The sequence below is a fragment of the Microcaecilia unicolor genome, chromosome 3 (genome assembly GCF_901765095.1).
Source record: "Microcaecilia unicolor chromosome 3, aMicUni1.1, whole genome shotgun sequence".
NCBI classification, from domain to species: Eukaryota; Metazoa; Chordata; class Amphibia; order Gymnophiona; family Siphonopidae; genus Microcaecilia; species Microcaecilia unicolor.
Window position 1 is genome coordinate 163,826,098 of NC_044033.1, and position 12,645 is coordinate 163,838,742.

General features: G+C 40.5%; 1 protein-coding gene across 1 annotated transcript in view; it reads left to right on the forward strand.

Annotated features, from left to right (window-relative positions):
* The window catches only part of LAMA2 (laminin subunit alpha 2), a 1,107,608-nt gene that overhangs the window by 702,584 nt on the left and 392,379 nt on the right, over positions 1–12,645 (forward strand). The window contains exons 22-23 of the mRNA XM_030196530.1: positions 6,838–7,018; positions 11,412–11,548. Coding sequence (XP_030052390.1) covers positions 6,838–7,018; positions 11,412–11,548 — 318 coding nt within the window. The remainder of the gene's footprint in view (positions 1–6,837; positions 7,019–11,411; positions 11,549–12,645) is intronic.

A 12,645-nucleotide genomic window follows, 5' to 3' on the forward strand; every position in this document is an offset into this window, starting at 1 on the left:
ATTTTGTCTGTGCACATTAGAAGTTAGGTGCAGTGCATTACAGAATATGCTTAGCAAGTTGTGTGTGTAAATTCTAATTATTGCTAATTAGTGCTCATTAGTGCTTGTTAAGTGCTGTTCTCAACTAATTAACTTGTTAAGCCAATTAAGTTACACGCATTTTTATAGAATCCGCCTGGAATTTGGTGCGGATCTCTAGACACACTATATAGAATCCGGGGAACAGCTTTTAGAATAGTGGGTAAGGTCACTTGCACGCGCAATTGCCAAAAAGCACCAATTTAAGCCAATAACAGTTCATTTTAATTATCATCTAACTTACCTTATTCTATAAATTAGGTGTCCAACTTCGCACACTTACCATAAAGTTTGGCACCTAGGGATGGGCAAGCCACAGCTACAGTAACAGTTTATAAAACTATATTTCTTGCTGCTTATACATCACTGTCTTCATGCCCTCTGTTCCCTCTTGCCCATTGCACTTCTTCTTTCGCCCACTGACCCCCAATCCTTTTACTAGGTCCACTAATACTGAATCGCTTGATGGAGCAACCTGACACAACTTTGCCTCCTGCTGGTTCATTTCGGCTACCCAACCTACTTTCTATTTTGTGAGACAGTAAAGAAATATCACCATCTGTTGTGCTTTCTGGAAGTAAGCTCTGGTTCAAACTCACTATCAATATCCTGGAAAAAGTTCAGTATGCAAAGAAGATTTTTTTTAAGAGGTCATGCCACAGTTTTTGCTACAATGGTAGAAAAGCTGTGCACAGAAAGAGAGTTAGAGGTACATTATGTAGAAATTCAGGCTGGCATGTACTGCTTCTTTTGCTGATTCAGAATCAACAGTGCAGCCTGTTGGCCAAATGCATAAGTCAGAATTATTCATGCTTGAGGCTTTTTATGTTTTACTATTGCAAAGTCTGCTTTTCTCTGCAGTGCAAATGTTCTGTGTTTGCAGTAGGGATAGGCAAACAAAAGATTTCTGTGTCATTTTGTTGCTGATTTTTTTTCATTACAGAACGAATGTTGTCAAGAGTGTGTACTATGGTGGAAATTCAATAAAGGTCAACCAAAATCAGGTGCAAAACAGCTGGGCTAAGCGCAAATTCCATAATAGCAATTATGACGCCCCTTTACTAAGGTGCGGTGAAAAATGGTCTGCGCTGGTGTAGACACGTGTATTGGACACAAGCAGGTCCATTTTTCAGCGCACCTGCAAAAAAGGCCTCTTTTTTTGGCCGAAAATGGACTGGGTGGTAATCATCAGAGCACGCACAATGCCGATTACTGACCTGTTAGCACCACATGCCAGAAATATTCCGGGTCGCATAGTGGCCCGCGTAGAAAATGAAATTACCACCCGGGCCATGTGGTAGGTGGGCGGTAGTTCAAAATTGGCACGCCTACACGGCTTAGTAAAAGGGCCCCTGTGTGTAACTGCTATTCTAGAATACTAACGCAAGTCCACATTTTCAGGCCTACTTTGAGGTACGAGCCCTTATGCTATGTGAAAGGCCAGTGTAAATGCTGGCACCTGTGTATTGGCAGTTAGTTGCATAATTGACAGTATTCTATAACATTGCACCTAATTGTTTACCACACCCCTGACCTGCCAATGCCCCTCCCAAGTCCACACACCTCTTGGAGCACCATTGAAATTAGGCACTCATTTATGGAATAGGAGTGTAAGTCAGTTACACGCGTAAGTACAAATTAGTGCTTGTTAAGTGCCAATTTTGGGCCAATTATCAAATTTAAGGGATCTTTTTACTAAGGTGCGCTAGCAGACTAAGCACGCGCTAACAATTAGCACTTGCTAAATGATAAGATTCCCATTATATTCCAATGGGTGTCTTATTTAGCGCGCACTAAATCTGTTAGGTAACCTAAGTAAAAGGACCCCTAAGTTAGGCATGTAACCTGCCTGACATCGGGTGTCATTTATAGAATGTGGGAGTATATGCAAAGAGGGGAATGCTTTTCTTAAAAAGTGCATGCTATTATTGGTAGAAAAACAGTTCGTCACAAACGACAACCCATCCCTAGTTTGTAGTGTTCACGCATGGCTGCAATCAGCATAGGACTTGTGAGCAATCTCATTGTCTGTGCAAAATCTAAAAGAACTATGACTCGTTGTTTTGCATGTTTGTGCATGCACAAATGAGATTTTGGTTATGTATTTCAATTGTGGGATTGATTAAATGAATTATAGTAAGTGCTCCTTTAGGGGACTGAGAGTCAGTCTCTGAAGGGGTGTTGGAGAAATTGGGCTTTTAGTGTTGAAAGTCCAATTAATCTGAGCCCAAAAATAGCTTTTGATTTTCAGAAACGTGAATCATTTGCCTGACCCTGTATGGCATGCTGCAGAACTGATATGAAATCCATAAGATGACATGAGGTTAAGATGCCAATGCAGAAAGTATGAGATGTCAGAATTTGGAACTGGTACACTGTACACATGCCTGCAATTGCAAAATGAAGTAGGGATGGGAAAATTGTTTTGCAGATACATTTTTAAGCAGACCTCAGCAAATTGGCTGATTTCCTTGGAAGTGAATCAGGTTGAAAATTGTTTCATTTTCAAAGCAAATAAGTCTGTTCTTCCCTTAGGATTTCTGTTAGTCACTGATTGGGTCATGCATGGTTAAAAGGAAATTGGCTTCTTGCTACAGGAACCCTATGTGAAAGGCAAGCTGGATGACAGTGTGTGTGGGCAGAGTGAGATTGTATGTATGTCCGTTTGTTTAACACATGGATTCTATAAAGGGTGCTCAAATTCATGTACCCAAATTTGGGTGCAATCCTGAGGTATGCATGCAACTAAATTGGATAATGAGCCAATTAATGCCATTAATTGGGCGCTAACCATCGATTATTCATATTAATTGGCACCAATTTGGATTTGCACGCGCATCTTGCTATGTGCTATTCTATAAAACTGCCCAAATTCCGCAATGTGCAGCACAAAAGGGGTGTGGCCATGAGAGGGGGCATGGCGGGTTGGGTCGTTCTGGAAATTTGCACACAATGTTATAGAATACTGCAGATGCGCAGCCAAATTGGGTGCCAGGAATTACACCTAGTTTCAGCAGTTGTTATGTCCTGGCACCTACATTTGGGCATGGGAATCAGTGTTATATGCTGTTTTATAAAGTGTGCTCAACCCAGAATAGTGCTAAACGCTAACTTTTTCCGGTACCTAAATTTGGGCAGCATTCACTGAATCTGGTCCTAGATGACTATGCATTAGGAGGGTAGTTCTTATCACCTCTTGCTTAGACTACTGCAATTTGCTTCTCACAGGTCTCCCACTAAGCCATCTTTCTCCCTTTCAATCTGTTCAAAACTCTGCTGCACGATTTGTATTCTACCAGTGTCGCTATGCTCATATCAGCCCTCTCCTCAAGTCACTTCATTGGCTCCCTATCTGTTTCCGCATGCAGTTGAAACTCCTCTTATTGACTTACAAATGCATTCATTCTGCAGCTCCTCACAACCGCTCCACTCTTATCTCTCCCTATACTCCTCCATGAGAACTTTGTTCATCAGATAAATCTCTCTTATCTGTACCTTTCTCTTCCACTGCCAACTCCAGACTTGGTTCCTTTTATCTTGCTGTACCATATGCCTGTAATAGACTTCCTGAATCAGTACAGCAAGCTCCAGCTCTGGTTGTCTTCAAATCTAGGCTAAAAGCACCTTTTTGAGACTGTTTTTAACTCCTTAACTCCTAGTCACTTGTTCAGAATACTGGAATTTATACACAAATGTATGTGCTCTTTATATCTTTAGCAAGATTATGCCTCCACAATTAAACACAATAATCCAAGTATTAACATTAATAGAATTCTTATTAATCGCTATTTTCCCAATTGGGTCCAATGCGGTATATAAAATTGAATGGTCAATAAAAATAAAATTCTAAAATACAGTATCATGAGTACAAATAACAATAGTAAATAACACATCAATAAGAAGTTATAAAAAATCATAACACCGAAAACACCATAGAGATATAGTTCAATTAAGATACATCATATATTTTTATTTTATAAAATGCATTGTCTAAGATACAGAAGTATTTTGTTAGTTTGAATTTTTAATATCCAATGTACAATTTTGCTCTTTATTTTTTGTCATTTTTAAATTCTATTTGTATTGTCTTTGTTATGTCCACTTATGGATTGTCATTTATTTAATGTTTTATTCAAGTGTCACTCAATTATATTTGATTTTATTGATTTGTTATTGGAAGCTTCATTTATTGTATGCTGTATTTATTTATGTTTGCATTATTTTCATTTTTATTTAGATCCACTTGACCCCTGAGGCAGGCCTTTTGTGCCGAAACACGGCCGTGTCGGGTCGGTTTTATGTTTTTTAGAATTAAAGAGTTCTTGACATCCTCCTTGAGTCTACCTCACTTTTTTGGTTTACTACACAAAACATTTAGCCTTACTAAGAATAATAAGATAATTTATTAAACAGAAAAGTTGAAACTTTTTTTTTACATAACATTAAGTAGCTCCTTTCTACTCTAAGATTAAAAGGAAAAAGAATTTCAAAGAGACACCACAGTAAGTGGGGCTGCCTCAAACTGTACCCATAAACATGTTTACCAGCAAATTTTGCAACATCAAAATATGGTGCATACATTTCTTCTGTAAGAGGTCATTTATTTGTTCAAGTGGCCATTGGCATGGGTAAAAGTCTGGAATACTGCCATTTATGTGTGTTCCTGCTTCCAAAAACTAGCTGGCTGATATTCAGCACTATGGTTTCTGGCTGGTTAAATAGCACTTAACCAGCTAAGTGCTAATAATCAGTGCAAGATAGTCGGTTACCTCTGCTGAATATTAGCGCACAGCAGGTAACCGGCTATATTATGCAATATAACTGGCTAGCTGCAAATATTCAGCACTTCACCAGCTAAGTTTAGCAGCCAAAATGGACCACCTAAATAGCAGTCCTATCTTTGGCTGCTATAAACTTAACCGGCCAGCCCTGAACTTGAACGGTTAAGTTTAAACTGGCCAAAAAAAACCCCTGGATATTCAATGCCGCTCACTGAAAACGACCCAGCATTGAATATCTGGTGTCAGCTCCTATTGTGGGATTAACGTGCCAACCTCCCTTCCCGCGGGCTGAATATCAGCTGGTAGGTGATTATTTCTTAAGGAATTACCCCTTAAATGTATGAATGCGTGTGTGTTTCATGCAGCCATTCCACACCTATGGTGACCCTCAAATTCCTCCTAGGTCTACCAGTATGTGCTAGGGGTTTGCAAGTCAAACATGTTCATTTCTTTAGTTTCCTGTGTTTTTAATGGGACTTTTATGTGATTGTTTTACTTAGGCTTGCTACATTTTGCTGTTTTTTATTTCAGGGTCAATGCACCTCATTGCTCAATAGTGCCCCTTAATGCTCAGTAGAGTAGAGGAGATCTTGCCAGGTACTTGTGACCTGGATTGGCCATTGTTGGAAACAGATTTGATGAAGCTTTGGTCTATCCCAGTATGGCGATGCTTATATTCTTATGTAACAGTGTTGTCTGTACCCTACTGCTTGAATAACTGCATTATTGCTCAATGGTGTGTACTATTTTTCAATACTATGCCTATGATGAAAATTGTATAAATGGTGCTCAAAATTTGTCTTCAAAAACACACTGAACAGTACTCTATAACAGGCATTCTGGGATTGGTGCCCTTTAGAAAATAGCGCATAACACCGGGATTCACACTGAACTTGAGGAGTTAACACCAAAAGAAACCAGATGTGAATCCCATCGCAGATCCTCCAAATTCTATAACAGTGCGTGCTTTTTAAAGAAACGCCCCCTTTGCAGGTCTGCCTGGAAACACTTAGACACTATTCTATAAATGGTCGTATGTATGTTTTCAAGTGGATCTGGCACTTTTTGCCCTGTTTTGGTGCCTTGCATCCGTTAGAACGTTTTTTTCACACCAACAATTCAGAATGAAAGTAGCACCTAACATTCAGTGCCATATATAGAATTCTCCCCATCTGAGCAATAATGCACAATATTTTGCAACAATACGCTATATTGACAACACAGGGAAAAAACAGAATTTCAGGGGTTTTTTCCTCTTTCGAGCTTAAAATAACATGAAATGATGTGGGAAATGTTGTTTCCAATGAATGCAGATCCCTAGTATCTGCATACATGTATTATTTAAAAGCTATGGGATTTTACATTATGTAGATAAAACAGCTCAAATCAAGCTAAGATAGTGCTGTGTGTTTCTTTTCACATGGCTCCCTGGCAGCTACAGGCTTCCGTGCAAAGGGACACCTACTATAATGTTTCTGTCTAAAATATTTCAGGCTGTGTATGAACAGAATACAGTTAGATGTAGATCCTGGAATATGTCACCATTCAGAATTTGCATCAACATAAGAGAATCAGGAAAAAAAAAAACATGTATTTATATCTGCTTTCCTTCAACTCAGCTGAACCAAATGCCTCATAATTAAAATTAGGGAGCTTTTGGTCTACAGTGCTGTCTCTGGAAGGACAGCAATCATTGGAACCCACTACCAACTGCAGGCAGAGGAGACAAGTGAGTGGGTGAGAGCTGGGTGAAGTGAGTTAGCAAGAACTAATAGCTGGTTTCCAGGAGCAAGGCTAGTTTTTTCCCTTTTTTGTAAACAGGAATAAGCAGTATCTTTGGGGGTGAATAACTGGTTAGATGTGAGTTGTGGGGAAGGGGATATGAGGTATAAGGACCTTGACTTGCCTCTAGTTCTTTTGTTCTTTCTGTTGCCAGCTCTGCTTGTAATATTTGTTTTCCCTTGGTTCTCCTTGCCAGCCTGAAACCTTTGGCCTCCAGTCATCCAGAGGCTGTGTTCCTTGCAACTGCAACTCCTTTGGCTCCAAGTCATTTGACTGTGATGAGAGTGGTCAGTGTCTGTGTCAGCCTGGAGTGACGGGGAAGAAATGTGACCGCTGTGCTCGTGGGTATTTCCGCTTCGAAGAAGGAGGATGTACTCGTACGTAATAAGCATCATTATGAATTCTTTGCATTCATGTCGCATGTTCCACTGAAATAAGATTCTGACCTTATAGGCCTTAATACTTCAGGAACAAGTATATGGTCTTTTCTGATATAAAAGGACATATGGGCAGCTGCATAAATATGTCCAGAGGAGATATTACAGAGACTCAGTTTGTCAGTGATGGACTACTGATTTTTTTTTTAATTATTAAAGGGGCTCTTGACAGCTCTGAACAGTTGGGTAAGGTGATACAGGGCAATAAAATATTCTGAGGCAGTAAAGAGAGACTATGATAGAACAAAGACCACGGCGGACATGAATAGTGCCAGTTGCTTTCTTCACCGTCACTCTGTTCATGCTTAATTAATGGAGAAGCTGGGGACAGGATTAACAGATATAAGAGTGCAGAGCTACTCGAAGTGACACAAAATGAGATGGATGACATTTCAAATGGAAAAATAAAGAGTGAACTTATTCAAGAAAGAAACATAGACCAATAACAAGCAACTCCTGAAGTGACTTTCATATCCAAAATGTTTTTATGGAAATTTGAACAAGGTTGCATTTATCTAGAAGTATAATAACGTGAGTAACACAGGGATCCTTTTAAAAAGGCACTCTAGCGGTTTTAGGGCACTAAAACACTAGTGTGCCTTTCTAAAAGGAACCCATAGTAAATGACTGCAAATAAAAATTAGCATGCTAATACTAGAGACACCCATAGGAATATATGGGTGTCTCTAGCAGTAGCGCGCGCTCATTTTTAGCGTGTGCCATGGGCATAGTTTGACAGTTTCATTTGGGGGTAAGGGTGGGGCGTGTCTCTCTTCCGCCGCCCCCCCCCCCTCCGGAGTCTTCCAGTGGCGCCCGGTATCACCCTCCCCCGTCTTCCAATCCCCGAAGCCACCGGCAGCCTCAACAAAAGAAGCACGCACGCTGCTTTAGACCTGCCCCGGAGGCCCTTCTATCTCCTACAGCTTCCTGCTTGCTCGGGAACAGGAAGTTGGAGGAGAAAGAAAGGCTTCCAGGGGCAAGTTTAAAGCAGCATGTGTGCTGCTTTCTCGCAGAGGCTGATGGCGGCTCGGGAGTTGGAGGATGGAGTGGCAGCTCATTTGGGGGACACTGCCCCCCCTCGCCCCCCCAAACTACGTCCATGGCGTGTGCTAAAAACACTAGCACGCCTACAGCAAAGATTAGTAAACAGAGCCCTTAGTTTTATTTATTTATTTATTGTGACATTTATATCCCACATTATCCGAAACAAGTTTCAGTTCAATGTGTCTTACAAAGAATAATACATAAGAAAGTAATTTGTTATAAGAATCCAATTTTACAATACAGTATCATAAACGTACTGGAATAGCTATGGATGTTAACATTTAGAAAATCTATTATGAATGAATGAATGAATGAATTAAAAAAAATAATAATTAAATTAATTTTAATTCTTGACATTTTAAGAATATGTTCATGGCTTTTTATCTTTCAAGTGTGCTGTCAGTTTCTCTAGTGATAGTTTCTGTTACATGATGAAACTATTCCATAGCACATTTCTACTCAAAAGGTGAGCATGATTTTCATTTGTATTCTCAGCTTCTGACTAGACTGCAATATTCATGAAAATAAAATCAGTAAAAAGGATATTTTTACAAGAAAAAAAATCATTTCAAGTTATATTTATCTGTCTAGTGCATATCTAAATTTATCTTATGCCTTCCGACCAGAGACCGATATACTGACAGAAAAACTGACAGCGCAGAGAGGGCAGCTTTTCTTTGACTTGGGGGGGGGGGGGGGGGGGTGGTTGTTTGAAAGCAGCAGTACCTTACACTCATTGTGATGCACAGCGTGTTGAGCACAGAACACTGAGCTAAACAATCAACAGCAGAGAGCCTGCCCTTTGGCTCAGGCTAGAGTTGTACATTTGTTAGTGAACATTTGGTTTGTTAATGTGCCTTTAAAAAATCTTAGTGCAAGCTAAATCAATTTAGCTTGCATGAACCTACAAATTAACAGATAGGTTAACATGCATTTAAATTTTATATCAAAATGAATGTGTAAAACTAAATGAAAAAATGTCCAAAAATTTGGAAAAAGACCAAATGACTGGAAAACAAAAAAAAAGTATCTGCCCTGTATATATCCCTAGCTCAGGCAGTAGTGCTGTGGCACAGGACCTCTACATTTGGCTCCACTGTTCCCTGGGGAAGGTTAGCAAAGGTGCACTCAGGCTCAGGGAAGCTGACTGGTGCTAAACTAACAGCTCCAGGGTGCACCAAGGAAACATTCATGCAGCTCTTACTCTGGCAGATTCTTACTATTGCCCAGGCATACTGTCTGATGAGGGAAAATCAAAGCTGGAGAGCAGTGAAAAAAGAACTAAAATTTCTAAAATCCTAAACCAGTGGTTCCCAAACCTGGCCCTGGAGGCACCCCCAGTCAGACAGGCCCCCGGGATACCCACAATAAACACTCACGAGAGAGATCCGCATGCACTGCCTCCACTTCATGCAGATCTAGCCCATCAACACTCACCGTGGATATCCCGAAAACCTGACCAGCCCGGAACCATTATCCTAAACAATGGCAGATGATGTTAGGTTCTATATAACATGATTATATATGGGTTTTTTTGTAAACCACACTGTCAATTAAGTGGTGTGTAGGTTTTTTTTTAATAAATAAATATTCATTCTTGCCAGTTTGCATTTGTGTGGACTTTATGGACTCGTGTCTATTGGGAAATGGACCTAGGTTACCAATTCCATGAAATATAATGGTGCACGCTGCACAGGAATTTTTTTTCTCGTTTATCTTTATTCATTTCAGTGCAGATGGGGGTTTGTTTTATTTCACTTTTTTTGTTTCCTATCCTTTTCCTTGTTTTAGAATAGCACATAATAAAATGTTTTAGTACATGCTGGGGCATCTCCCCCTGCCTACTAAATGTATACATTGAGTGGATTGTTTTTTTCTGATTGGCTGTGCATAAACCAGCATTTAGACCTGTATATCACATACATGTCTATTTTGAAATGTTAGAATAAGATGCTTATTGTTAATGCCCTGCCCACTTCCTGAAGGACCATTTGGACTGGAGCCACTGTGGAAGACATTGAGCCTATGTATTGTTCATTATATTCATTCCCTTCTTTAGTATTTCTGTTTAACTCTTTGACCATTAGATTGTACGCCGCCTAGATGGCTTGTTTGTAAGGCGGGACAGAAAGTATTAATAAATTGAAACTTGAATCTTGGATGTACATATCCAAATTGCAAATATGTGAAAATTTCAAGGGGAGTGGTCTGATCTTGTTGTGGGTGGGACCTAGTGCAAGGTCAAAATACATTGTCTATTTCAGAAGATCAATATCAGGATTTGCAGACTTCCCAGGCACATCTAGCTTAAATAAATGTGCTTGTTTTGTGCATTGCTCTACTTGAGGGATTAAGGGAAGTCAATTACGTTTTTTATTCCCCCCAAAAGCAATATTAGCAAATGATATTAGACACTGTGACAGCTTGGAGAAATGTAGACACATATGTTTCTAAAATGGTAGACTTGTTTATGTACTGGTACATATATATTGCCGTGTTGGCCCCATTGATATGTTAGACATTGACGTTTGTAAAATAGGTGCTGTTACTGGAAGTGGCTGGCACAAGCAGATCCAGTCATGCATCAGCAGTTCCTTTTCTAAAATGCCACCAGAAGCTGACACATGCTGACCTGGCCATCTCAATCCCAATTTATACATTCTTACTAAATGCTCCCTTCACACTTGTGAAAAGCTCCTTCCTCAAGGTCTTCCCCTCCTTCCTCTCACCTCTACACACCTGAACCTTAGTCTAACTGGAGCAATCTCCAGTTAGCCCTTCACAATAGTACCATACTTCAAAATGGTGCTGACAAAAAAAAAAAAAAAACAGATCCTTAAGGGAGCACCTTCAGATTTGATTTAAACCATAAGTTCAGAGATCAAAATGTACACATTTCCTTGTTAATTACACTGAATCATTGAGTCCAAGGTGTATTACATATTTTCAACACATTGGAGATCACTTGCTATGACTTATGAATATGAATTATCCCTATCAAAGGTGGTGAAATTTGGAATGATGGAAGCATTTTAAAATTACATCAATATTTTAAGGTGTAGCAAAGGGTCAAGGAAATGGAAAGGAAGAGACATTTAAGTGCAATTTAAATGTAAATGACACATTCCACTTGAACAGAAATGGTGTGCTTACCTTTGCATGTTACTGCTCAAGCCCCTGTATAAAAATATCGTGTAGTGGGAATCCAACAGTGGAGCAAGAAGGCCATGGAGACCTGTGATCACAAAATGCGCTTTTACCAAATGCCTGCTTTCTGTTTCCTTTACAGCATGTGACTGTCCCCACGTTGGTAACAATTGCGACCCAGGCACGGGCCGTTGTGTTTGTCCTCCCAATACCATAGGGGAAAGATGTGATAAATGTGCTCCTAATTCTTGGGGCCACAGCATTGTCAGTGGGTGCAAGGTGAGTGGTTTTATCTTTTCTCACTGTGTTCTAAATGCAGAAGCCAAAGCAATTTAACGCATGTTAAGTAACTCAGGTTCCATTATTCTTAACTATGTATTGTTGCCCTCTTCTGGTGGGTAGGCTGATGAGGTTGCTCCTCAGAGCTGACCACAGGATTCTCCATTGCATTCTGAGGGGCCCTTTTACTAAGCCGCGTAAGCATCTACGCGTGCCCAACGTGCGCCAAAATGGACTTACTGCCCGACTACCACGTGGCTCTTGTAGTAATTTCATTTCTGGCACGCGTCCGATACATGTCTGAGAAATTTTGGGGTGCACGTAATGGACGTGCGCCAAGTGGCATTTGGCACGTGTAGGTCATTACCGCCCAGTTACCATGCGAGTTTTTACCGCTAGGTCAATGGCTGGTGGTAAGGTCTCAGACCCAAAATGGACATTTTCATTTTGCCGCACGTCCATTTGAGAGAGATTTGCATGCACTGCCTCCTCTGCATGCAAATCTCTGTCATGAATATTCATTGTAGATATCTTGAAATCTTGACTGGCTGATGCTGCATGCCTTAATCCATTGACAGAACCTGGATTCCCTTCCCCCCAGACCACTAGCCAGCCCTGAGAGTTAATTGAGATGATCCCTGATAAACTAGTGGGACAGGGCAGGACTGGTTTCTTCCACCCCTGCTGTATCTGGCTCCAGGTTCAAACAGCAGTGAGACTACCACTAATAAGCCAGAGCACCTCTATTTTGAACCTGGAGCCAGAAGAGGTGGTAATCGAAGATGACTACTCCTGTTTCATCCCATTAGACTTCCAGAGATCATCCCTGATAAGTCATGGGACTGGCCAGGCATCTTGGGCGGCGGGGTGCAGGTCGTAGAGGAGGGATCAGGGGGAAACGGAACAGAAGAGACGTGTTAGTAAACTGAGTGGGTGTCTCAGAGCGATCAAAAAGGGAGATTGGAACTGATGGATTAGTGAACTTAATGGGGAGATTGGGTCATTCAGAAAGAGTAGGGTTATGGGAACCTGGCCCATTATGTAGGCTGAGTATCAGCAGTGACTCACATATGTGCCAATGAGACTAGGAAATCAAC